A 27259-nucleotide genomic window follows, 5' to 3' on the forward strand; every position below is an offset into this window, starting at 1 on the left:
TAAAACTAACGCCATCTCTTTATTATGCTCTCTTTCCTGTATCATCAGAATAAAAAAAAAAAACCATTTCCCCAAAATAAAATACAAATTAATGGGGAGGGAACTGGCCCCAGGAAAAGAGAGGAGCGGTGGGGTAAGGGATGAAATGCTCCCCCTTTGGAGGAAGATGAGACAGCCATGGGGCCCTTCCACGCATACGCCCTTCTTCTCCCCTCATTGCTGCTGGAAAGGAAAAACCCAAACCTGTTTGCCCCAGTCCCCCACCCACCCACCAGGGCTAGCTTTGGGGGAAGTGACGCCACCCCCTCCCCTCAGAAGATCAAAGTAAAGATGTTGGAATAGTTCAACGGCGCCCCCCCCTGTCCTGTACAGGTGTACTGCGACTCCGGCTTCGGCTGTGGCGGGTCTTTGCCTCGCGTCGCTCACGATCCCGGCCACTGCGTTCGCCTCCCCTGCTGGCCCTGCCTCCCGTCGCGTTGGGCCGCTCGCGCTCCCGTTCTCGGCTATGTTCCCGCCTCTTCTCCCGCTCGGCTTGACGGCTGCGCTCTTGCTGGCGGGCTTCCTCTGCTTCTTGTTCTTTGCGCCGGCGTTCGCGTTCCCGGGCTCTGGCCGCTCGCTCTGCCTGCTTCTGAACATACTAGGTGAGAAAAGGGCAGAGGAAAACACAACAAGGCAAGAGTGAGAGGATGCCTGCCAGTATGTGGCACCCCACCCACTGGGAAAGGCCAGCCCCAAGAATACGGAACGAGGGAAGAATCCTTCTGTTCTTAGCTTTCATTCATCTTTCTGGGACAGAAAAAGCCTACTCTCTGGTCTGAACGTCAGTGGCCTGGATGACTCTCTGCTCCTTCCCTACAACTAGCAGCCGTATGTATTTGGTTAGGGGTTCTCCAAAGTGGTGCCCATGGGCACCATGGCACCCACCAACACCTTTCCTGGCACCGACCAGGAACTGGGCAGGGCGTTTGCCCAACCGGGCTTCTGATTGGCCACCGAAGATATGGTTGGCTGTGCAGATTTTTAAAAACTTTGCTTTGACAGCAGCTGCCGCACACCGGACAGATCTTCACTATGCGAGTAAAGGTGTATACAAGAAAATATTTTAATACCGCATGTTCATTTTACAAGACATCCTGTTAAACTTCAGCCTGAAATCCTGAAGAGCTACTGCTAGAGTGATGCATGACCCTGCTGTCTGACATTTTGTTACTGACTCCGCTGCCCGTGGCAGCCGTTTCGAAGTTGCGTCCACCGCCTTTGGCAAGTGCCAAAGGTGCCTGCAGGCACAAAAAGGCTGGAGCCCCCCGTATTAGGCAAACCAAACTATGCATGGACACTGGACTTGGTTTACATCTCGGTAATCTGCTGTATTCCATTCCTCTTTCTCACCAACATACGCCGAACACAAAATAAAAATTTACAGGGGGTGCAGAGGCCGATGCAGTCTTTCCTAGGTTTCCACTCAGAATTGGGGGGAGTGGGGGGGGGGGAACCAGGCCGCCTGAGCTAACTCTTGCTTTTTTGAAGGAAAGCAGAATTAAGGACGGCTGGAAAGCCAGGAGCTCTCTGTCCACGTCACCACAAACCCCAAAGCAGCATCTTTCCCCAGAGCTCCTGAGTCGCGCCGTTTCTTACCTGGGTGTCTGTGAGCGGAAGCCAGTAAATGCACGGAGCTGCCTTGGTTTTGCGGAAAAGGTCATCCAGCAGCTTGGCAGGGGGCTCCTCCTGAGCCTTTTCTGCTGGTGGGCAAAAAGGGGGCAAATGTCAAAGAGGGGCATCAAACTTCAGCTTTAGACATTCAAAAGTAGCCTCCAAAGCTTGGCAGAGAGAGGCATGGCCCAGGTGCTCCATTACAAAAATGGCGGCAATTAGAGGCAGCAGACTGAAAGGCAGCCCGGGGGGGGGGGGGGGGCGGTAACAAAACTGGCACATGTGGCTCCAGTGTCATACTGACGCAGCAGCCTGGTAATACAGGAAGTCTAGCCTGGTTGGAAGGGGACGACGTCCCCACCAAGCCCTTCCTTCCACTGTTCCTTTCTCTGAAATGCCTTGCCGGGATCACCAGCCAGCCCCCCCCCACCCCAAGATGGCATGGGAGGGAGACGATTTAATGCCTGCCTCCATTTACACCAACTCAGCCTACCCTTCTTCTCCGCTTTCTTCTCCTTCGACTTGGGCCGCTCCTTGCGGCGTCTCTCCCGGGAGCGGGAGCGAGAGCGTGGCCCCTCCCGCACCTTGTCGCGGTCCCACTCCCTTTCTGCCCGCGTACGCTCCCGCCGCTCCATCTCGCGCTCCCGTTCAGCCCACTGTTCCCGCACGGCTGCCTCCCGCTCCCGTGCTTCTGAGCGCCGGGGCATCTCACGCTCCCCTCGTGCTGCTGGGCCAACCCCCGGGAGCGCCAAGGGTTCGTCGGCCTTTGCTTCTGCTGGACGCTCGGCCAGCAGACCCCGGTGGAAATCCAGCTGCAAAAAAGAAAGAGATGGATCCAATACACACAATCGCCTAGCACCAGGACCCCAAACTGAAACCAACCAGAGGAGACATCTCCACCAAGAAGGCGACAATATTTTTTGGGTTTTTATGTATATATTTCACCAAATATTCTTGAAGTGCAACTGCCTAAAGTGCTCTAATAATTAAACCTATACGTAACATAAATATCAAAATTCAATAAATACAGTAATAAGATTGTTAGAACATTTCATCCAACCAGTGCTAACATACAAAGGTAAGTCTAAGGTAAGTACTCAAATATAAATAAGGTCCAACGTGCAATGATGCAAACACTTTTCTATGCAATGATGTAATCTGTTTCCTTTTTCCAATCTAGCACTGAGCATGCCTTCGCCAACTCCAATCTTCAAAGATGATTGCTATGTTGGAAAAGCTGGTTTCTGTTCACAACCGAGAAAGCCTCTCTGTGGGTTGTGAGATATCCCAAACGTACAAGCAAAGTGAAGTAATGTCCTCTAGTAGTGCCCAGCATCCGGCAGTCACAGCTACGCTACTATTGTTCCCAATCACCACCTTCCAGGCTAATGCCCATCAATAACATAGATTTCACCTCGTTGTTTAAAAAACAATACTGGATCAAACCGTCAGTCCATCAAGGCCAGTACTGTCTACTCGGACTGACAGCGGACCTCCAACGTCTCAGGTAGAGCTCTTCACAGCATGTAACGCCTGGTCCTTTTTAAGTGAAGGTGCCAGGAACTGGAACCTGAGACCTTCTGCATGGCAGGCAGGGTTTCTTCTACAGCCCTTCTCCCGTCCTCCCCCCATGCCAAAGAATTCCGTAGGAAAATATGCATTAAAGGAGAAATCTTTTGTCCTCAACCTCCCCAGAGGCACAAATCGGTGCAGACAGCAGCTTCTCCTCCCACAAGCCCCTTCCTGAGACAGGCAGGCAGAGAACAAACCTGATGCACAACACCAATGTTCATACCTCATCTTGTTCAGCAAAGTCAGCTGATAAGAACTTGGGGTTCGACTGCGGCCACTTGACCCCATGGAGGGCGTTCCGGGTTGCAACAGCTTCCTCCACCGCTGAGTACTGGAGAGAGAAGAGGAGGCAACGAAAATGCAGTTTTAGCTCAGCTTCTCAACATGCTCTGAGGCTGGAAGTTGTCGTTCCTGGACACCGGAAGGCTCGGAAACGTTCCCTCAAGGAGACACGCTGGAGATCTTTGCTTCATACTTGTATTTTATGGGGAGCTGCGTTCTATGCAAAACTTGGTAACAGCCTGACATCTTTCTAACTGCTAATTTCATTTAATTTGTTAAATTTCATTTCTCATCTCTTTCTTGCAGATTATAGAGATAGAAAAAAGGTAAATTTCTAGCCCCTGACTACTACTGCCTTTCTGGAGCACTGTCCTTGCGGAAAATGCATCACAAAGCATACGAAGTCGCTTCGGAGGGGCATCTTCCACAACCATCTACCAGTGTTTCTGCAGCCAAAAGCAGCACTCCTAAAACAAGGTTTTCTCCTTCCAGCATGAGGGGCCAGGATGCAAAGCCAAGTTACTCACCGTGACATAGCAATGGGATTTGATCTTGTCGATCCAGAAGGCTTCCTCTACCAATGTGCCCGTCCGGCCCAGCAGCTCCTTCAGCTGCCCCAGAGTGAACGGCCTCACCTGCATGCAGGACAGTCAAGGGTTAGAGTCAAGCCAACAGACCCTCATCCCATTCACTTCCCAAGCATCGCCTACAGGCCCCAAGACTCACCAGGTTGCAGATGTGGACGATGCTGCTGACCTTACCGCGTGGGGGAGAGGGGACCTGAGCCGTGCGGACCGGGTCATCAATGGTGATAGACACACCTGAACGCTGCTGGCTGATAGACCGCCTTGTCAGCGTATCGCTCAGCGTGACTGCGGAGTGGGAAAAAGAGGGCAACGAGAAGGGTTCAAGAAACACAAAAGGTAATTTTCTCACCCTCCCTCTCCTGCCTCTTTCTGACGCCCAAGTGTCCTCTTCCCTCACCTGTTTTCACTTCATGTTCTACAGGGGGTGGTGGCAGCACAGTCTCTACGGCAACAACAGGAGGGGGCTCAGGGGGCTCTTCCTCACGGGCCTTTTCCTCCTCTTCCTCTTCCTCTCCTTGACCGTTCTCCTGGCTCTCAGCTGGTACCACCTGTGGAGAAAACGAGTGTTGAGACCTGCAGATCTTGGGACGCAGTTACACCACAACGGTAGCTGTTCACACAAACCTGTGTAACGGTGCGGCAGATCTTGAGGGCTTTCTCGTGGGCCGGTTCCTCTGTGTGCCGCTCCGCTTCATCTTCTGAGATGCGTGAGTCATCGGCATGGAGGTCCACCACCACTTCTTGGCCCCCTGGCGGTGGCTTGATCTCTGGGATCAGGCTCTGGGAAACAGAAGCAGCATGCATCAGGTTACGATGATCAGGCACCACTAGGCCTACCTTGCCCTGCTCTGCGTGGCTTGCTCAATTACCTTGAGGGACTCTGTGGTGATGCTGATGGAAGGCTTCTTCTGCGTGGCAGCTGTGCTGGCCCCCCAGCGCCGTTTCCGGCCTCCTGGCTGGCTTCCCTCTGTGTCACTGTTTGTCGCTGCTGGTGTCCCCTTGGCCACTGCTGATGCTGCACCCGAGAGAGCAGACCCAAGGCTGAGATTCCTTGTTGGGACCCAGTTTCCCATATGATTCAACTCAAGGGCCTCCCAGGGACAGAGACGGAAGCCCTCGTTTAGTCTCCAAGGTAGAAGCCAGTAACGGGAAGACTGAATCTCTCCCTAACTCGCAACACTACAGTGAGGCGCCGCACTAAAAAGCTACCTGGAACTCACACACTCTGACCTGGCACCTCTTTCTCTGAACTCCAACGGGAGTGGGCTTTGAGGGAAATGCACCTGGCACTGCTCAAAGGCACAGTTTTTCACTATTTCATGAGTTCCAGGGCATCAGCCCAACTTTGGTCACGAGCTCAAGACGTGCTTCAAAACCAAGTCAAGTGGTAACAGTATACTTCATTCCCTCGCAGCCCTCCAGAGGGCCCTTAGAGGGTGAATATGAAGGTCCTTCCTCTAAAAATTGGCCAAAGCTGTACCCTATGGCAACACATAGAAAGGATAATGCCCCCCCCCACAACTGCATCAGAGGCCTGAAAGGCAGGGCAGGGCATCCGTCAAACTTTACATCCCGCAGAAGTCACCAGAACACCGCCCCAAGGTGAAGTTCCCCCTCCCCAAAAGGCTCAGAAGGCCGAGAACGTCAGTTCTGCAGCCACACAGGAGCCCTTGTTACTTACAGACAACAGATATCTTTCTCTTGAAGGCTTTAGGCTGGGCTGAACCCTGCAGGCAAAGAGGGAACAGAAAGAAGGGGGGAAAGGGAGGGGGGGGAGAGAGAGAGAGAGAAGCCCCACACAGAGGGGGGAGTCAGGTCAGCATCAGGGTTCTGGAAGGTGGCTGCCATATTTGGGGGAAGGGGAACAGGGCATAAAAAATGGAGGGGCCCAAGTGGGAATACGGGCAAAGGGTTCTCTGCTCACTCAAGAATAAAGTGGACGTTGCAGAATTCCTGCCTTAACCCTCTCACTAGCTCTACGGTGATGGAATACGTGGTACCCTCTCTGCAGACTCAAGCCCTTCGAGTGCTGCGCTCGCCTTTCTTCCTCTGGCACAAAAGCACTCATCCAGCAGACCATCAGCTGAATACTGAAACAGGCTTCTCCCCCACAAGGTCAAAGAAGAACCGCACAAGCTGTTATTGAGATGCTAGTCCTCCTGAGTACAAGGTTAGTAATACAAGATTTTGAAACCGATTTGGTACTAACTCTAGGCAAGGCACTGTACAGCGACAATATAGTTTATAAGCTAAGGGCTGAGGAGCATGTTCATAGAGAATGTGTACAAAGCATCCCTAAATAAATATAGCTTGGGGTAGGTTGCTCTATTAGTCTGCAGTACAAGAACAGGATTCGACTCCCAGTAGCACCTTAGAGACCCACAAGACTTTCAGTGTATCAGCTTTCAAGAGTTAAAACTCCCTTCTTTTTGACTCTTGAAACAAACATGTGTTTGACATACCCCCATTCATGGTTACTGCCTTTCTCCATGCTTCTGGTGGTGTTAGGTGTTATTATATGTTTTTATTGAATTATTTTAACAATAAAACGACTGCACTTATATACTGCTCTTCTAGACAGATTAGTGCCTTGCCCAGAGCTGTGAACGTTAGCGTTGTTATTATCCCCACAATACAGATGGGGAGCTGGGGCTGAGAGGGATGGCTAACCCAAGGCCATCTACTGAGCTCATGGCAGTAGTGGGATTCGAACCAGTAGAGTGCTGGTTCGCAGCCGAACCACTTAACCACTGTGCTACTGCAGTTACTGTTCAAATGTCCTCCACCTTGGGGATCCTATTTGGGTGGAAAGCTGGCATAAACATGTTTTAAATAAATCTCAAGATCATCTATAGGAGGTCTGTTCTATTTTGCTTTGTGCAGTGCAGACGCACTGTGATGCTGATTTGACCTTGCACACCAAGTAAGGTCAGATGACACCTTGTTTTGGAATCACGTCCATGCAGGTGATGTCACGCGCAAGCCTGCAACAGAGGTCAAGTCCTAGCTTTCCATCCTGCCCAATGAAGAGTCGTATGGGAATGCTGCAAGCCGCCGCCGCCCTTGGAACAGCATTCCCCAGTCACTCACCTGGCCTGCCCACACACTTTTCTCCAGACAACCTCAGCAGGGAAGCAGTGGCACAATGTGCCACGGTCGGGTGATGTAGATACATGTGGACAAGCAGGCTAATTTTAAAAAAAAAGAGTGCTGTGAATATATTATAAGGTGCAGCGAGCCAGACATATGCAGCCTAGTCCAGCCCAAGATGGAGAGGCTATGGCTGTTTTGGAAAGGAGACGGGGGAAGAGCCAATAAAGAATTTAAGGAGGTTTTGGATTTTTTTTTCATGTAAGCTATGGGCTAGCATTTCCCAGCCTGCGTGGGTCGTGAAGCCTATGTGAGCCCCAGGCTTCTGCAGTTTTATTCATTTGTGCATGATCTTTTTTTTTTTCAAAAAGTGCGTCACCATACTAAGTCAAATTTGGACTTGTGGGTCACTATGCCAAAAAGGCTGGGGACCACTGCTACGGGCTACGCCAGCCCCAATTTTAGTTGTCAAAGCCTCTGAAATGCTTCCCGATTTTAGGGATTCAAAAAGCATTTAGGTTTTGTAGTCAAGATGCATTTGGAAGTTCAACACAATAGCCACCCTGCTAGTCTGCACAGATGCACACAGTTCTGGGACACACAGAACCACTGAGGGCAACGGCAACTCCCCATACAACCAGCTGGCTGGAAAATGAAGCAGACTTGCCAGATGGCAGGATCCGACCTGGACAAATTAAGCACACTTGGCTACTTTTTTTGCTCACCTGCTTTCTCCAAAAAGAACGTAATTCTAAGGAACAGCAGCAGGCTGGGAAGGCCGGAGGAGTGGACCGAGCTCCGACAACCTTCACTTGAACCAATGTTACGTTCTTCTCTTCCGGAGGGAGTCCGGACGCTTTGCCCCTCTCAGACCCACTTTGCACACGGCTAAGGAAACCCAGGACCGCTGAAAGAGCATGGCCCCGGCAACCACTCGCCACGTGTGGCGGTGGCACCAAACGCAAGCTGCTCTCCCAGGCCAGTGCAGCCTCCTCTTCTAGGCCCTGCTGACCGCGGTGCAGCGAGAAGACACCCCACAGCACGATCCTCGTGTGCTGCCAGTGTGACGTGGGACAAAGCTACAGGGAAGAGTTTTTGTTGGGGGCAGGCTCCCACTTCAGGCAAATGGGAGCCAGTAGTTTTCAGTAATGTGTGAATGTGTAGTAGTAGTTTTTCGGAACATGGTCTAAGATGAGCCTCTTGCTGAAGTGAACCTAACTTTCATTTGTCCTCCTTTTCGCCTTGTCCTATGAGCTCCTAGCTTACTGCACGTCCACTTTATTCTGGAACAGCAGGTCTCCCCAAAATGGATGGAGCAGGCGGCTGGGAGTAGAGCCCCATCCCAATGTCAACACACCCCTCAGTTCAAGCAAGGATGGGGGCAAGGCCAAACCAGGATGACACACAAACTAGGCTTAAGTTCCCCCATTGTTAAAATCAGAAGGGGAGAAAACCCTCCATTTAAACTAAAAGCAGGACCCACCCACCCCCGGGAGAAGTAGCAACTGATTCTTTTTTCTTTATTAAATTAAAAAAAAACCCAAAGCAAATTAGGACAAGCGCTCCAGGTACCCTCTCACACCTGGGGCAGGGTCTTCTGTTCAGCCAATTGCACCTCAGTGTGTGCGCAGTATCTAGGCAACGGCTGGTCCAATCGGAACGAGCCCTCCCTGGCCTGAAAGGTGCGTGCTTGGTTGGGTTGGGTGACAAGAGAGGTGGTGGTTGATTGGTGGTAGGTAGGAACCTAGCGCTTGATTGGATGGTGGTCGGAGTCAAAGTGTCCCGGAGGAGAGAGGGCGAGACAGAAGCCCCTCCCCCATTGGCAAGGCAGGGGGCGGAGGGAGGATCAAAGCATCAGTTCTTGGCAGGCAGGGACTGACCAGTAAGAGCGCTTAGCAATGGTGCAGGCAGAGTCCCGTCAGCGGTGGGAACTTTGTGGGATTTGGTAGAAAACGTCAACAAGCACGTCAGAGAATGGAATTTGCCACGGGCAACTGTCCAAACACCAGGTGAGAACAGGGTAACTGGCATCAAAAGTCCTTTTTCTGGAAGAGATCCCAGAGGTGGCAGCAAGACACTGGAAGCCCTTGACGGTGAGGACCTCCAGCGTGTTGAGAACCCTATGCAAACAAAGTCCTCTCAGGCGACACTTGGCAGCTCCAAAGAATTCTGTGGAGGTGGAAGTCCTTGCAGCATAATGGAGAAAACCAGGACTTGAGAAGGAACGGGGTCCGATCTGCAAACGCTGGCTAACTTTACACACCCAAGACATCGCTGGAGATCCGGATGGAGGGAGATCTCCAAACCTGAAGATGCCTCCCAAGACAAGTTGTAGAAGCAGCAGAACCACCAGAGGAGCAGCCCAGGTTCCCAGGAGGTGAGTATTTGAGACGTAGCATTTGGCCAAGAAAGAACCTGAGCAGGTGCAGGAGTCTCCCAAAGGTAGCTGAAATTCCAAGATGGTGGACAAAGTTCTCTGGGCTGCCTCTACTCAAAGGGAGGAATCCAAAAACCATGGCAGCAGTTTCGCTGGTGGCAGAGCCTCTGCCAAAGGAGCTTGCGATTACTCTTCTTGGGCAGCAGGCTATACAACAGTACTTGAGAAGTCTTTGAAGCTCTTCTTGCACAAGCAGAACGCTTGAGTGGTGGGCAGGAAGTACAGACATTTCATATGCCCAGCGGAGACCTCCTATCTGGGAACTCGGGACAACACCAAGAAGACAACAGGAGGCCCAGGTAGTGGCAAAGCTCTCAATCTTCTCAGAACCAATTTCATCCAGCAGTCCATGTACTGGAGGAGTTCAGGCAGTAGCACCCCGATTTGGGAGCTTAACTAGGAACCTGCTGAAGACAGGTGCAGTTCCAGGCAGGAAGCATGGCTCTCTGACCCCACAAAAACATGGGACGGCAGAATCAGAAAGACTGATGGATGGACTATGTGGGACTCCCAGAGGCACATTCTTTAGCAGAACGGTGTGCAGCTAATGAGCTTAGAGACTTCCACAAAGCAGCAGCAGACATGGTTCCCAGGAAAGGCCAAGAAGATGGTATCTCTCATCCACCTCCACAAGTACCTGAGGCTGCGCCGCCTGCCCAAGTACACTCGCGCTCTCTCTCTCCGGTCCTCTCTCTCTCTCTCTCTCTCTTTCGAACTCCCGGTGGATTGGAGCCTCTTTAAACGGGGATCAGAACAAACGAGTCCAGAGGAGAACATCAACGGGGTTGTGGAAGCTATCTTTAGGATGGGGGGAAGCAAGCTCTGGCCCCACCCCTACCCTCTTCTTAGCAGCATGGAAAGAGAAGGCTCGTGTGTGTGTGTCCTTTTGTGTCCCCCCAAAGAAGCTTTGCCCCACCCTGGCCACCAGCCTCCTTTTCACACAGCTGACTGAAGGGACGAGGCTTAGAGAGGGGTCAAGTCAATTGTTGAAAATCATAAGGCAAGGAAGAGGGTGGGTAAAACGAACCTTCCAATAAAATGACATTCAGCAAACAAATATTCAGCCCCCCCCCCAATTAGGGGTCTTTGCTAGCTAATAACCATTTGTACAAGATGGGGGGAGGGGAGGGTTCCCCTCCACTTGGTGTGCAGCTTCACGCAGCCATTATACCGCATGAAATATTAACATAAACTGTTGGCTTAAGGCAGGGCAACGCATAATTCAGGGTCGTATCCAATGGAGTATTTCTGCAGATGGAAGAATTACCAACTGTGACGTGTGACTTTCTGGCCTCCCACAACAGCCCCCAAAGCCCCCCATGCTGTGCCAAGAATAACATTGGGGGGCTGCAGCGTGGGGGGGGGAGTAGTAAAAACGTTGTATTCTGCAAGTGGAAATTCTTCCCACCTGCATAAACGCGCCACTGGATTTACGCCATAAGGTTAAAATAAGACAGAATTCTGTAGCCAGGCAAACCAAAATCTGCACCGTGCATAAATTATGCAAATCATGCAGATTTGCACAATCCAGTCTATTTTTACCAATTTGCATAATTTATTCCAGTCTTGCTAGGCATGGGAAGGGAGAGCAGCTCTACAGAAAGCCCCGAAAACCCCGCTCCCAGCCAATGGAACTCTTACTTAGATACCTCACTGGCTGTAGTGATCGCAGAAAACACTGTCTTGCACAGTTTCAAGCGTGTTCACAGTTACCAGGGCTAGAAACTTTCTGCTTTTTTTTTTTTAAAGCTGACTTGCTTGCCCAATACTAGTCTGTGGGTTTCTTGTGCTTCTACAGACTGAACCCTGAGGCATCTGCAGCCCTGGCTCAATGTTCCCAAGTGCAAAAGGTGACAAAGGAAAAGAGTCTGATTTGACCAGATGCCAGAGAACAGGACTATCCCACCCCACTATTCCAGGGTTCAGCAAAAGAACGACGACCTAACTGAGCACCCAACCCTCACCGCGCGGATTCCTCCTTCTCCAAGGCTATTTCCCCACCTTCCAAAATGCAGGATCCAACTGACTGAGAGATGGCCAATGCCTCCTTCTACACTCCCTGCACCCCCGCCCCGTGCTGACCTCTACCTCACAGCCCTCTGCCCCTTGGGGTCCCCCTGGCCCAGACATCGAGGGGAGCCCCACCACACTACCTCTTTCTTCTCCTCATCTTCAGGGACCACGTCGGGGCCGCTGGGCTCTGCAGAAGGGTGATCGTCAGAGCCAGGCTCGGGGGCCTCGCTCTCAGGTCGGGGCTCCGACTGCTCCATAGGCACCTCTTGCTTCTCCTCGCTGCACAGAGAGAGGGAGAGGGGGGTCACTTGCAGGCAGGCCTTTCGGAGAGAAGGGAGAGCCTTTCTGCCTGGGGCCTGGAGGCAAGAAAGCTTCTCCCCAGAGGTTCCTCTTTCTCAGAACCTTCCCACCTCCCTCCAGGAGCCCCTTGCTGCCCCTTCCTTCCAAAATAACCTCCCACACCACCGATCCATCAGAAGAAGCAAAGACCACAGGCAGCTCTAACCTAAAGTTCAGCAATACCTTTTATTAGGAACAACCCAATAGTCAGAAGCTTCTGACTTGTCCATAACACCGCAAATAACCTTTCTGAAATGCCTCTTGAATGAAGGTACCCCCCTCCCTCCTTCCCAGACTAGAGGTCAACCCCTCTGCACCAAACCTTCATAGCAAAAGAGCTTCGCCTGTTGCCCACCTCGGGACCCTCACACCTGGGCTCAGTGGAGGGGGATCCAGAAGGGAAGGCTAAAGCCCCAGCACCTCTCCTTTGAGGAAGAGCTCACAAACTGCAGGGCCCCACCCCACGTGTTGCCTGGAACCCCTTAAGCAGGCATTTCCCCACTTCGCCCCCTCCCGCCCCAGAGCATCAGCTCTTCCCAGACAACCGCCTGAGCCACTAGGGGAGGGGAAGCAGGATGACAGAAATGGAAGGGGGGCCTGGAGCAAGGAAGAGAGTGCCCCAAGGGCACTCCGGGAAGAAAAGAAAGGGGAGGAGAAAGGGCCAGGTCAGTGGGAAAGGGAAGGGTAGGCAGGAACAACGATGAGCGCGCATCCCAATGAGAGCGCATCCCGGGAGTCCCAGATGTGCGAGGGGGGGAGGGGAGGGCGCCCAGGCAGGCAGGCAGATGGACGGGGAGGGAAGAAAATGGATGGCAGAGGGGCCCGGAGGAGGAGGGGGGGAGGGAAGGAAGCGGCGAGGCAGAGAAAGGCGGCGGGGGAGGGGCGAGGGAATGGATCCCAGAATGAATGGCGGGGGGGGGAAGGCACGGGGGGGGCAGAGCGCGCAGGAGGGGGGGCTGAGCGCGCGATGCGGGGGGGATCGGGAAGGAGATCTGGCGGGGGAGGGGCGCGCAGCCGGGAATGGCGCAGGGAGAGAAACGTGGGAAGGAGAAAAGGCAGGGAGGGAGGGAGGGAGAGAAGAATGAATGAATGAGCGAGCGCGGGCGACAAGGAGAAGCGGGGCGGGCGGGCTGCGCAAGGCGGGCGGGCGAGGGGAAGGGGCGGGCGGGCTGCGCGGGTCGGCGGGGTGGGGTGGGGGCCGGGGGGATGCGGGCAGCCTCCGCTCGCCGAGCCAGGCCGCGTCTCACCCTCCCTTGCTCTCCGAGAGCAGCATGGCCGGGGCCGGGCCGGGCTCCCTCCGCTCCGCCTCTAGTCCAGCAGGCGCCGCAGCGACGCGGGGCCGGCCAGGGCAGGCGGCGGCGGGCGCAGCAGAGGCGGCGGCAGCAGCGGCGCACCGGAGAGGCGGGCGGGCGGCGGAGCCATCTTGCCGCCGCCTTCCCAGCAGCCCCTGGGAGGGTGGGGGGAGGGGGCTCTGCTCCCCCCCCGCCCAAGCCCGGACAGCTCCGCGGGCTGCAGCGCTTCTCCCTCCCACGGCTTCCTTTTTAAAGGGACCCGGCCTCCCCCTTGTTCTGCAGCGAAGGGAAGGCCGAAATCTAACCGGTGCAGAAGCCCAAAGGGCGCTCTCCTTTTTCCGCGGGATCATTAACCTCGCGGATAGTCCGCCTTTCTTACCCAGCCTCCAGGCAGTACGGCCAATTTCGACGGCAAAGCATGGAAAGCCGCTGCATGCCATGCCCAGGGACCCCCCCTCCACTTCCCATCAGACCGTGCTCCGGATGGAGCAGAATTCTGTTAAACGAGCCGAAGGAGGCTGCAACAGCCAAAGCCTTGGAGCTCTGAGCCCCTCCAGGGCTTGGCCAGGGGACACAAGCAGCAGAGGTGCCATCGCCCCCACTGACTGACCTGCACAGAGAAGCGCTGCCCGGGTTCACCATCTGGTGTCTTAATGTACCCGCCACCCCCAGGGTGAGGGCAGGGTGGTTTCTGGTACCCAGGGCTGTCCGCTGTCTCAAGGGCCATAGATAACACTATCTATCAGCTGGTGAATAACAGAGGGGGGGGGGGAGCGGGGCACTGCTTCACCCGAAACCACTGATCCTGGGCTACCGGAAAGAATGTGCTGTTTCTGGACAGCGGGATTGGAGTCCAGCAGCACCTTAAAGACGGACCAGATTCACAGGCTGTAAGCTTTCAAGCGGCAAAGCTCCCTTCTTTGGATTCTTTGGGTCAGACGCTTTAGATCATATTAAAGTGAGCAAGGGCTACTCTAGAGAAGTTCAAGAAAACCTAATAAGGCTGAAAGAGTTTCAAGTGGGAAGCTGTTGGTCAGTAGAAGAGCAAGATATAAGTCCAGTAGCACCTTAAGGGCCGACTGGATTCCCAGAATATGAGCTTTTGAAAGCCAGAGCACCCTTTGTCAGCTACAAGGAGAGGCTGAAATAATAACTCTTGGTCAACGCCCCAGAGCTCAAGGTTTACTGCAAAACCACCCTCTTACTAGCCATAAACACGGTAAGGCAAAGCCGCATTATTCAGTGTCAAGGCAAAGGCACTCTGCACACCATATGAATCCCTCCATTAACTGTCTCCTGTGTTCTTGGGCCAAGCCCAAGTGCTGGAAAGAGGCTCTGGAACTCCAACATGGATCAAGCCAACCCTTGGTCTCTCCTGTATACTGAAGTTCAGCACCGGCCTTCTAGGCTGCTGCTCGCCCTGGGGATTCCTCCTTGGACGTCCTGTCTGCCAATGGGCTGGGGCGTTGGGCTTCCCTCACCCCCTACGCGCTCCCTACCTGAACTGCTGAGCCATCGATACTTACTTTTTGCTGTGCCTCCGCTCAGGGGGACGCTGTGGCTCTGAGACGGGGGCCCTGCTGTCTAGGCCTGGAGCCTCCATGGAAAAGGAGGGCTCTGAAGGGTCCTGTGGGGAAAGGGCGGGTTTAGCAGGAAGGGGCCAGGAATCCACGGCCTTAAGATTTCCAAACCTCTATGTGCAACTCCTCCCTCCCCCTGGAGCTGGCACCCCTACAGAGCGGACCCTCCCCTCCAAACCCATCCTCCGCTTCGTACTCGCTCCGGCATGGCGCGCTCTGTTTCTGCTTCGTGCTGCTCCTTCTGTATATGGCTGGGGTGTCTCGGGGGGTCCGGAGGTGGGGAAGGGGTTGTTCTTCCCTCTTCCCTGGGACTTGATGACACATCCTGGTGGGCAGGGGGGCTCTCCCCTGGTGGGGAGGACTCTTTGGTGTGGGGGTAGCTGGTGCTGCTGTCCCTCGAAGCTTCAGGGCTGCGGGACTGAAAGCAGAGAGAGAGAATCTTTGAGACGCCCCGCTCTTTGAGACAGCCTAGCAAGGTAGCGGGTTTGGAAATCAGCAACAACAGAACAATTCTGTCCAGTCAAGCAAAATGCAGGGTAGGAGACAGTGTTGCCAACTCCAGGTGGGGAAGTTCCTGGAAACTTGGATGTAGAGTCTGCGCGGGGGGGGGGGGGGCAGGGTCTGTGTAGAGACCTCTCCTGCACCTAATACCGTACAGTCTGCTGTTCAGAGCAGCCATTTTCTACAGGGGAACTGATCTCTGTAGTCTGGAAATCAGTTGTAATCCTGGAAAATCTCCAGGCCCCACCAGGAGGCTGGCAACCCTAGCAGGACTCCTGTTCTGGAGGGGAGTATGGGACATCAAGAAGGACGGGACTCTAAGGAAAGGCTTCCTAAAAGCTGCATAAGAAATCCAACATCAACACACACAAAAAACCCCAGACTGAAGCATGTTTGTAAAGAAAGTTCTTCCTAACCTTCCCACCCCTCCGGGTTTGAAACCTGTAAATCCTACTTTCATTCTTATCAAACTTTGGAATGCATGAAGAATTTTTAAGTTGCTCATGGCTTCCACACATTAGGGGTTGAAAAGCTTCGCCAGAGGCAATCAGAGAACATCTGAAGTTCGGCGGTGTTGCGCTGGCCAAGTTCCCTTCTCCACCCAGCCTCCCAAGGATCAGCCTGCTTGGTGCTGGGCACGCCCGAGCGCAGCCTGCCTGAAGCCAGAAGCCACTGTTTGCATGCTGGCGTTCCAGCTTCAAATGAGATGCTCCCCCCACCCTCCAGCTCCACGGAGAGACAGCATCTAGCTGCAGACACCCAGTTTGAACCGTGCAATATTAATACAATAGGGTTTTCTGACCCACCAGAACACATTTGTTGTCCAGGCATTCTGTGATACGGCAGAGGCTTCAGCAGAACGTGCCCAGGAGAGACAGTGTGCTGTTGAAGTGGCAGTTTTGGTTGCTCCCTCACTGGTCTCTGAGCCAGAAAATTGAGGAGGAAGTCAGGACAGGACGGTCTGTCACCTGTACAGGCAATGCCTGTCTATCTATCCCCCAACTTAAGAGATGGACAGGCAGACAGGCCCAGTGCAGAAGCGGCAGCCGCTGCACACAGCAACACGTTCCCCTCAGCACATTCTCTCACAGGGCATTACCAGAAAGAATCCTCATCAGTTCTGGGCATCTTCGGTTTTCCAGAACTCTAACTTCTCCAGCAGGGTAAAAGATGCTGCTTTTAGAATGGGACAATTCAACCAGAGCTATGATTCTATAAATTCTGGGACATTGCCAGAAAGAATCCTCATCAGGTCTGGGTGGTCTTGTTTTCTAGAAATCTAACTTCTCCAGCAGGGTGAATGAGGTTGCTTTTGGAACGGGACAATTCAACCAGAACTGAACCTGCTACCCTAAACCAACGCAACTCTCTGGCACAGGAGCCTGGAATGTTGCCACACTGAAACCTCCACTGCCGAGCTCTGAAAGAAGCAGGGCAGCCTAGAACCTCGCTCACCTTCCGGCTGCTCTCACTGCTGGAGCGGGATCTAGAATGAGATCTAGAACGTGACTTGGAGGAGGAACTTGAACGTCGCTCAGAGCCAGACCGGGACCGGGATTGCGAGGCCCGCCGTTTCCTTGGGGGTGACTCAGAAGAGCCAGAACGGGGTCTTCTTGTGCGGGACCGTGGCTGCGAACTACCCCGGGACCGAGAGCGGGATCTGGAGGAACTGGATGCGGAGGAGGACGAGGAGCGGGAGGAGCTGTAGCCTCCTGGCCTCTCGCGTCGGTGCTGCGGCAGAGGCAAGGGGGAGGGAGAGTGGCCAGTCCGGTCCTCTGAGATACCGGGGCTGGCTGTGGCTGGTAGTTCCTGAGAGGGGGGAGATGGCCGAGAGAGCTGAGGAGGGGCTTCGTCTTCTGGAGGGCTGGATCCAGCCGGGGCTTCTATGGTCAGGAGAGGAGGAGGGGGCTCGTCTGCAATGTGGTCTTGCTGGGGGTGTTGTGCTTCAATCAGCTGGGGGGGAGACGGGGATGCCTGGACCAGAGCTGCTGCAGCCGCCGCCGCCTCCTCCAGCGTTCTCAGGGCCTCTGCAGCTTCCTCCTGGTCCTCTGGTCCCGGGGGCTCCTCCACCTCCTCATGGGGCTGCAGAGGACCAGCTCTCCCCTCCCCCAGGCTTGACACGGCCTCCATGTGCATCCCAGTCACCCCTTGCTGCTCCTCCTGTACAGCTTCCAATGCTGTTCTGTCCTCTTGTACTTCTGGTGGCCTGGATGCGGCCTCCAGTTCTGGGGCTTCAACAGGCTCCTTTCCCTGGAGATCTGGCACCCCAGGCCCCTCCTCTCCCTCCAGGGGATCATGAGCGACGGTGACTTGCTGCTCTTTCCTGCATTCTACCACTGCAGGGTCCAGCTGCCTCTCAGCCAGAGGCTTAGAGAGAGGAGAAAGGCGCGGCGCGGCCACTTCACTTTCCTGAGCCTCCAGGGTCTTAGCCACTGCCTCTTTGAGCTGGGCCTCTGGAGGAATGGGGGCTGAAGCCTGGCCTACGCCCTGCTCTGGGACAGCTGATGTTTCCGGCACGGCCTGCCCCTTTGGCAGAAGGGCAGCTTCTTCTTCTTCCTCTTCCTCCTCGTCATCGTCCTCCTCCTCCTCTTCTTCCTCTTCCTCCTCCTCTTCTTCTTCGTCTTTCATGGGCACCCGCTGTACAGCCCTTCGACTTCGAAGAGATGTCTCCCGCTCTTCACTGCTGGGAGCATGGGCACCTCCCGGGGCCTTAATGTTTCTGGTCTGAGGGGAACAAGGGAAGAATGAGTCCAAAGTGGCTCCCCACCAGAACTGGTGGCTAAACCTTCACCCCTTTGCCTTGTAGGGCCTCCCCCTCCATCTCAGAATATGATTTACCTGTCTAACCCGTGAAGGATGTTGCTCTTGTCTTCGGGCTCCTTCTTCATCAGACTCTTCTCTCTCTCTGGACACAACACACCCCTTGCCTAGCAAAGGAACAGGAAACCAATCAGCTGGTTAGATCAAAAAAGCGGCCCTGGAGGCGAAAGGTAAGCGCAAGTGGTTGCTAGGGGAGACACAAGTTCCTCCATGACCCAACTGGGACAGTTTTTGGGATCAAAGCAAAGAGACTTTCAGCCCACTGGCCCCCAGTCAATGTAAATGGGATGGCTCTGCCCCACCCCCTTTATTGAGTACTTTTACATTCCACCTTTCCAGGTACCTAATCAAGACAGCTCAGAGACAGTGAAGAAGAAAACAATGCACAATTAAACAGGAGGTCAATACAACGATCAAGAAGTGGCCTATCTATGGAACGCCCTACACTTTGAATGTTGCCTACTGTATTAGGGCCAAGATGCCACGTTAAAACTCTCCTATTCACCCAGTTTGATCAAGATGGGTAGCCGTGTTTATCTATAGCAGAAGAAAAGAGCAAGGGTCCAAGACTCTTGTTAGCAAGACTAACAAAATATGTGATAGAGTATGAGCTTTTGTGAGTCACAGCTCACTTCAGATATCTGAAGAAGAGAGCTATGACTCACAAAAGCTCATACCCTACCACAAATTTTGTTAATATTATAGGTGCTACTGGATTCGTGCTCTTCTATTCACCCAAGTTTTTAGTTAAAATGCTATCCCATCTTTTCTTGTTTTGTTGATCCTGACCTCCCAGGCCCTACCCGTTGATGTTTTTATGGCCTCCCTTTATGCATAAGAGTGTTTTTATACTGCTGCTTTCAGCACGTTGGTCTTACTGTGGGGAAATGAGTTTTCTCCACTCTCCGCCTGCCTCGTTCCTGCCGGTACAGGCACAGACAGCAGGCCTGACTGGTGAGCTGCAGTGTAACAGGAGGGGGGGGGGGAGAGACAGTCCTTCAGGTACCCTCAGCCCAGCTGACACATTGCATTGTTTTCAATCAGAATCTCACAAGAACCTCTTTGTCATATACAAAGAACATGAAAGAACTCGGTAAGAGACAATGTATACGGGGTTGGAAGGGAAGAACACTTGGAATTTAAGAGCCCGGCAAGGACAACAGCATCATTTGACTTCCCCCAGCCTGTCCTATTCTCTGCCTGTGTGCTGATCTTCATTTCCTAGAAACCTAAAGGGAAGAGTTTTTTTCCTCTTCCGTTGATGTAACATTTCCAGAAATTTTTAAGCCATTCCCCTCACCTCCAGATGAAAAAAAATAGAAATTGAGATATATACAGTACTTACTTTCCTATCAAACCTAAACTTACTAGGCTGCTTTAAGATAAAATTAAATAGCAAATAAAATTGTAATAATTGGTGGGTTTATGGAATGTAGAAGTATAATGTCTTAGTTTTCCAGCAGCAAAATTACAAATACAGCTAATACTTGAAAGAGAGAGTGCTATAAACTGCTGTACCCTCTCTGCTACCACAGCATGTGAGAGGTAGGAAAAACAGAAGCTGAAACTAGAAAGCAAACTTCGTAGTAAAGAAAGGAAGTATATGATTTGGACAGAAACAATCTCAAACATTCATAATATGTATGACTGCCAAAAGATGTGATCATCAAGTTAAACTTTGTAACACTTACAAACTGGACTCTTTTAATAATCATTAGACACATTACAGGTTACTTGCCAGAACTGTTAATATTTCAATCATAAGCATATGCCTGAAAATTTGTTGTAGATGGTTACAAGTGCATATCAGAATTACTATTATCTAATACTATAGATGGTCCAACAGTTTTCATGTTACACATTGTAGACAGGCAGCGAACTATAGTGGTTAGAGTGTCAGCCTAGGACCCGGGTTCGAACTCCTCCTCTGCCTTGGAAGCTTGCTGGGTTGCCTTGGCCCAATCACACATTCTCAGCCTAACCTCCCTTACAGGGTTGTTGCAAGGATAAAATGGAGGAGGAGAAGAGAATGGATCCCCACTGGGGAAAAAAGTGATGTGTAAATATAGGAAGATAAATAATATGCCTTGAAATTTGTTTCACTCATTCTAAAAGAAACAAAAGTATTTCCCCCAGTATTCCCCAATTTTTTCCATTGGAAAATCTGAAAAGAATGTTTTGGGTGAGGAAACCACCTTCTCTCAACTTTTCTGGATTTCTCCCTGGGCCTTCACATGTCTAGTGCCCACCTTCTCCTGGATCTCCACCGGTACCATCCTAAGGTGAGCTACACACTGGAAAGTCCTCTGACATCAACGGTCCTAAAAGGGACCTATGATGGGATTGTGTGTGTGCTGAACTGATCAATATGCATGCAGTAATCAACACAATCACATACACACTGTAGATCCTCCATAAACTACAATTTAATGCACAGATATGCATGCATGTGACTGTAAAAGATGAACCACTATACCTACAAAGTAGCATTTTAAGGTTTGTCCACTGCAACACACAGCTTCAAACGCCTTCAGCCTGTTTGGCAGATCCACCTTACTTTCCCTCCAGCTCCTCTAAAGCAGACGTGCAGGTGAGCACATTCTTCTGAACTATATGAGTGTCAAGAGGCGTGTACATGTCTGCCCCTCTGAAATACTTTCCTTTTTTACTGGAATCCAGCATGTGTGCTCTGGATCAAGAACACACATCCCAGCGAGGCAGTATGTGATGTGCAGCCAGCATGCAGTTAAAATGTGGGAAATTCAAGTTCACATTCTTGTATCATGCACACTAATAAAATTCTTAACAATTTGATAAAAACAGAGATGCAAAAGCAGATTGTCTCTGACACTGCTAGAATATTCTCCTAACTATTTTATAGCAAGGAAAACTAAAGCAAGACCGACCCAACTGAACTGACAGCACAAATTACTTTATTTTAATATTTAGGCATTTTAAAAATCAGTTTTTTCAACAATACAAGTAAACTATACCAATCTGAATTCCCCCAAACAGCAAATCAAATCTGATTAATAAAAAAAATCCTCCAACTGGCTTCTGTATATGGCACTTATCACAATCCATAATTAATAAATGCAATTCTAAGAGCATCTTGTCTAACCTTAGAATGTATCACAATCTCCATTTTGATATTTGAATGTTAAGGCAATAAATAAAGTATTTACATTTTTGCACATTGACATCTGGGATTATATTAGTATTTCCTTCTGTGTCACCACAGATCCACAACTGTTCAAATGGTTCAATAATTACATGAGTTCCAGAGCAATCCAAAGCAGAGTTAGTTACTCCAGTCTAAGCCCATTGCTTTCAATGGGCTTAAGATCAGAGAAGCTCTGTTGAGGACTGCACTGTTTCTTCAGGAGTATGAATGTAGACTGCTTGTCTTTTCTAAAAACAATGAACTTAATAGGAAATCCTACCAATAATTGAGATTTTTCTGCTACAGAAAAAAAAAATCACAGGAACACTTTTGATATTCTTTCCTTTTTGCAGCGTGTCTGACGACAGATCTGAGAAAACTCAAATCCAAGCTTGGTTAATCACTACCTCTGATTTTACATACAACTTGCTTAATCGGCTTAGGAGTCCTCCCCAAGGTATCTTGTGGCTTCACTTGATCCTGCCTTCTTTAATGAAGAAGTTCTAATCGAGAAACTGATGCCCAGTTCCACAGAGGCAAAATGTTTAATCTCTGTTCTCTTTTAACATATAGCACCCTTTCACCCACCTTTTGGTCTGTCTCTTCAATTGTAATATTCCCCCAAATGCTTGAGTTCTGAAATTAATATACTTTTTTGTACTTTAGTCCCTGATCCATCACTATACCTGTGTATCTTTCACATGTTTAAACTGACTATCTCTGTTTTAATCTGGGAGATCCGGTATGAATCCCAACTCTGCCATGGAAGCACACTGAGTGACCTTGAGCTATTCCATCTCTCTAACCCCAACCCACCTCACAGGCTTGTTGTGTGGGTAAAATGAGGAAGAAAATTATGTTATAAGCTGCTTTGAGTACCCACTGGAGAGAAAATCAGGGCCTGAATATTTAAGTAATCTGAAAACATGCCACTAATGTGGGATGATTTATCTGTGAACAAATCAGTAGTTTCAGAGTTGGCACAAGCTCCCAAATTTCGCAAAAACACATCATCTGACAAAAAATGGAGTTAAGTTCTTAAGTATGCAATCACAGTCTATCTAAACAGTCTTTTGCAGGGCAAAAAAAAAAAAGAAGAAGACAAACTTGCTTTCATCTGTACCAGAATTTGTCCATTTCTGAAGGGAGCTCAAGGAAAACAATGTAACACAGCTTCATTCTCTCGTTCTCCAAAACATACTCGTGGAAGATAGAATGAGCGTATTATATTTGTAGCAGGCATAATGCATTAGATAAAAGAATGAACTGCCACTGGGGGGGGTGGGGAAGGGTGTCTCTGCCCAAAATCTTTCTGGTTGGCTTCAGGTAAGGCAGAATGCCGAGACTGTCTCAGCATCTTTCATCCACAGCCAGCATTCTGGTGATAATGCCTGCCTATCTTACAGAACTGTTGTAAGGACTGCAACAAGATAATGTACACAAGGTTCTATGTACAAGGAAAGCTGCACATGGATGCTGAGTATTATTATTACTATGACATGATACTCACTTTCCGGATCTGCAGCTTCCCGGGCCTCCCGTTCCAGCCGCTGCCTCAGCAGCTCCTGCTGTTTTTCCAGGTACTGTTTGATGAAGCTGTTTTGGCTCATCTCCTCACCAATCTGCTAAGACATGAGAAAGTAAGCCCGAGAGGGGCAGGATGCCACAATTTAAAATCCACTCAAGAAAACAATCGGTGTCTAGCAAGTTAGAACGGGGAGCATGCTTTCCAGGGCCTCATCTCCCAGATCTTTACCGGGTTTAAGGAGGGGAATCTGGGCGCAGGTGTATGTTTCGGGGTAAGCAGGCAGTTAAGAGACCAAGACAGTTTGGCTTAAACCCCAGTTTTATGGCAGAACTTTCAAAGTGTTCCGGTGAGACAGGAGAGAAGAAAGGAATTTTTTCCTGCCTCCCCATAGCTCAGCCACATTCAGCAGGCAGCTAACAGCTCTCACCTGGGAGTTGGGTTGGAAGGTGGTGTGGGGTGTCGAGTGCTTCTGGAGGTTTTCAAGCATCAGTGCCTGCAATGTAAAAGGAGACCAGGTCAAGGAATCCCAAGCTGTCCAGAACTTTGGCACTCTACAAGGGTTGGACTGATCCCAGTGCCCCATGCCCAGCTCCTCAAGAAAACACAAAGTCCATCAACAACCTCCAGCCCACACTGGTCACCTACCAAAAAGCAGGACCACTGTAGCAACATCAATTTCCCATTCAGCCCAATATCAGCCACTCAATTTACCATCAACATTGTATTAACAGTCTGACATCAACTACCTCCTTTATCGTCTCCAAGAAGGATCACCCACATAGCCCAACTCTAGGTTTCTCAACCTTGTTCCAAAGTTATAGCAAAACCAACTACCAATGGCCATCTCACCCAACAATCCCGGCACACTGACAACAAATCCAAACTGCCTCATCCCAGCATAATCTGCCTTGCTCTTCAGACCTTTCCAAGAACAACTTTTCCCTCTTCTGACACCCCAAGTCCCTTGACTCAAGTCAACCCCACATTCTAAGCCTAGGCGCCTCTAAGATGTCATCACCTGCCATTCTTCCATTAGCCAACTAGAAGCCATTTCTTTATAGAAACGCAGAACTGGAAGGGACCCCCAAGGGTCATCAAGTCCAGCCCCCTGCACAACACAGGAAATTGACAGCTATCCCCCCAACTCCCTCAGTGAACCCTGCTCTATGCCCAGAGGAAGTCAAAAACGTATATGACTTTTGCATATTTTTCCCAGCTCAGTGGTACTATCATCTAACTACCCAGTCTTGTGCTCTTGATCCAACCCAACTGAAACCACAGATCTTCTCCATCATAAAGCTGTAATTCAGTTCAACTTCCTCACGTCATAACTAAGCATGCGAGGAAATCAGCAGTCGGGTTCCAGATCAGCCCTTTGCAAAGCACCCTTCTGATCTTCAAGGGGATGTCACTTACGGCCCCAGTAAGATACCAATTAATCATCCAGCTGACATCAGTCATCACACATACATGAACAAGGCCACCCCTTGGGGAGGGGGCACCAAATGCATCACAGAAGACGCCTTTGCAACCGTTCATCATTTCAGATTTGCGTAAGACTGTCATCTTTTAAGGCAAGTCACGATAACACTGGCCTTTTAAAGATGCAAAACTGAAGCCAAGACACAGCTACTGGTTCCAGCACACACAAAGATCCTAAACTCCACGTCCAAATTGCTAGTCCAGTGGTGATATAACCGAATATCATGTAAAACTACCACTGCAAATCCTTACCCAGAGGCAGGGGTACAATCTAGCCCAGCAAGCCAACAAACTACAATGCTCCCCCCATTCCTGAACTATCCAGTTAGACTGACTTGTGCATACAACCACCTGTGCATACAGTCATACTGTAATGAGAAAGTTGCAATTTAATGCCTGTGTAGTCAGATTATTTGAAAATGACATCTTAACATTCTTCAAAGGTAGAAGAAGAAGCCTGCCTCATAATAGCAGCCAGAAAGCTAGAGATGAAATAAAGGAGGATTCTTTCTTCACATAACTCAAACCAATTTGGCCTACAGAGAAGGAAAAGGCAGTGGCAGCCAGTAATGTATCTAAACTACCAGAGCATGGCACAGTTACTTGCGTATACTGACAAAACACCATTGTTATGTGAAGTTACTATCTAAATAGCACCATTACTATTTTACAAGCCACAACTACTTAACACTTTCACCAATGGTTCCTTGTGATGAGACAGAACTGACTTGGAAGTCAAATCCCAAGCATGCCGGACTGATTGTGGTTACCAGGGGAAACCCACTCTCTTTTAGCTGCTGCCTTACATGTTCCAGGGCTAAGCTCAGGCACCTTATGAGCCACCACCAATCAACTTAAGACCAAAGTCCCACCCAGTCAGAGCCTACTTACTAATGGGGATAGGCTTAGGGGTGCACAATGAAGGAGGCTTAACCCCCACCTCATCTGCTTCGAAGTACGGACATACACACACATGAACTCCACTCACCAAGTGACATGCCCACAGGCAGCATGAAGACAGACAGTAACTGTGAATCAGGAAGTCCTCAATCTAAATCTGAACCCAGATTCACACGTTCCACTCTCTTATACTGAATCAAAGCATCGCTCCACCAAGCGCAGTAGTGTCTACTCAGACTGGAAGTGGCTCTCTAGGAGTTCCTGGCACCCACAACACCTACAACTTAATCCCTTTTTTTAAAAAAAAACTGGAGATGTCGGGGATCAGACCTGGGACCTTTTACATGTCAAGCAGATGCTCTACTACTGAACCATAGCGCCTTCCCGAAAAGGAGGCTTAGGCAACCTACTCCGGCAGTGTCAACCATAGGAGAGCACAACCACCAATCTAACAGGTTGTTATACCAATTGCTGCAGTTACATGATGCACTCTACACTCCAAGACCCAGCCAAAAATTTTAATTTTAAGTGTTGCTATGGCATGCCACATGTTTCTAAGAGAGCAAGGAGAGAAAAGGCCAGTGTCTTGAGTCCCCATAAAATGCAGTAAATGCTAGTGAAATCCGGCACTTGCTTCACTGACTACAGTACCCAAACCAAACACTTTGCCATCAAAGTACCCAAGTCCTCTTTTTTCTTATTCACCTCACCCACAAGGAAAGCTCACATAAGGTTTAATTTCCCCCGCTGTAGGCCCCTACCCCTCGTCTCCCCTCCTGTTCCAGCATATTCAACAACTGCAGCATTTGTTCAGATCAAATCTCACATCTGTATAAAAAACTAAACAAAGAGTTACATAGTGTAAATAAACGGCCAAGGAGAGACCTGCTTTCTTTCCTGTTGCTGTTCTTAGTTTGTATAAGTCTAATCTTAAATGACTCGAGAAGAATGCATACAAAATTAAAGAGCTCTATATTCATAAGTGAGGGAGCAGACAGAGCGCATGTATGCACCATAAAGTGCTTTGCCAAAAGACGTTATACTCTTCCAAGAACGGCACTACTCCTACTGAAGATACGGAGATCTTCTGACATAGCAGGTACCCTCTTGCAAAGCTTATTTACTTGCCTAGAACTTCCTGCAGGAAACTTAACGAATAAATAAGCCGCAACGGCGAAGTTGATCAGGGCAGAAACCAACATGTAAGATTAAAAAGGCAAAACATAAAACTGACAGAAAAGCAGATCAGCATAGGCTCTTTCAAAAGCAAACTCCCACCGACAACTCCATTCAGCAACAGGATCCTAACATGTCCCCCCCCCCCTCACCACACACAACTTTTCTGTTAAAGGAGTCCCACCTTTCCCTCCCCAATCGGGCAACCTCAAAGCAATGTCCCATGTGGAACCCGTAGATCCCCCAATGAAAAGAGCAGGGTCCTCCCTCCGTACTTATGCAATCAGAGGATTCCCACCCCAACCCCTTGGTGGCAGAAGTGGGATACTGCCCAGCGCATGCGTGCTGTCGACCTGCACCCCAGGGCCACGGGCCCCGTTGCTCGCAGCCCAAAACTGTCCGCTGGTCTGCGCATGCGCGGAGCGGCGCGGGCCCCTGGGCCCCCTTCCCGAGACCCCTTTTCCTCACCCCGCGGAGGCGCTTGATCAACGCGCTCTTCTGCCCGCTCTTCGCCAAACCGCGCTGCTCCAAAGCCGCCTTGAGGTCGGCGACTCGCAGCGCCTGGAGCGGCCTCCCGTCCAGAGTAACCTCCTCCCCGTCCGCCATCTTGTGTGGCGCCGCTGCCTGCCCTCCCCGGAGCTTCGGGGGCGTTCGGCTGCTTCCGGAGAAGGCTTCGGCGCCGTGCGGTGACCTCCGACACTCCTTTCGAGCCCGCTCGGGAATCTCCGCTCCCGCTTCGGGAACGGCCGGCTGTTTCCGTCCACTTCCGCTCGACGTCCCGCTCCAGTCGGGGAAGTTGCTAGGCCGCCTCGCTTGACGGGCAAGTCTTTCCGGCCGACTTCGGGTG

At 50.9% G+C, this 27259-nt stretch overlaps 1 protein-coding gene across 3 annotated transcripts; it reads right to left on the minus strand.

Moving 5' to 3' along the window:
• ACIN1 (apoptotic chromatin condensation inducer 1) lies at positions 1-27259 on the minus strand. Of its 3 annotated transcripts, none has more exons than XM_054992425.1 (18): positions 26881-27259; positions 23282-23347; positions 22837-22948; positions 18182-18270; positions 16799-18067; positions 15039-15260; positions 14789-14889; positions 11772-11910; positions 5773-5818; positions 4961-5106; positions 4716-4871; positions 4489-4639; positions 4231-4376; positions 4032-4139; positions 3446-3553; positions 2144-2462; positions 1636-1739; positions 1-637 (listed from the first exon to the last, which is right to left on the minus strand). In XM_054992425.1, exons 1-18 carry the CDS (start codon positions 27016-27018, stop codon positions 344-346), a joined length of 3714 nt encoding a protein of 1237 aa, XP_054848400.1. In that variant the 5' UTR covers positions 27019-27259; the 3' UTR covers positions 1-343. The 3 variants fall into 3 exon arrangements, with proteins under 3 accessions (XP_054848400.1, XP_054848401.1, XP_054848402.1); XM_054992426.1 differs by having other exon boundaries at positions 1636-1736; positions 26881-27258; XM_054992427.1 differs by lacking the exons at positions 14789-14889; positions 15039-15260; positions 16799-18067; ... (2 more) ...; positions 23282-23347; positions 26881-27259 and adding an exon at positions 13218-13315 and having other exon boundaries at positions 1636-1736; positions 4961-5100.

This window comes from Eublepharis macularius, chromosome 12 (genome assembly GCF_028583425.1).
Source record: "Eublepharis macularius isolate TG4126 chromosome 12, MPM_Emac_v1.0, whole genome shotgun sequence".
In the NCBI taxonomy this organism is placed as follows: Eukaryota; Metazoa; Chordata; class Lepidosauria; order Squamata; family Eublepharidae; genus Eublepharis; species Eublepharis macularius.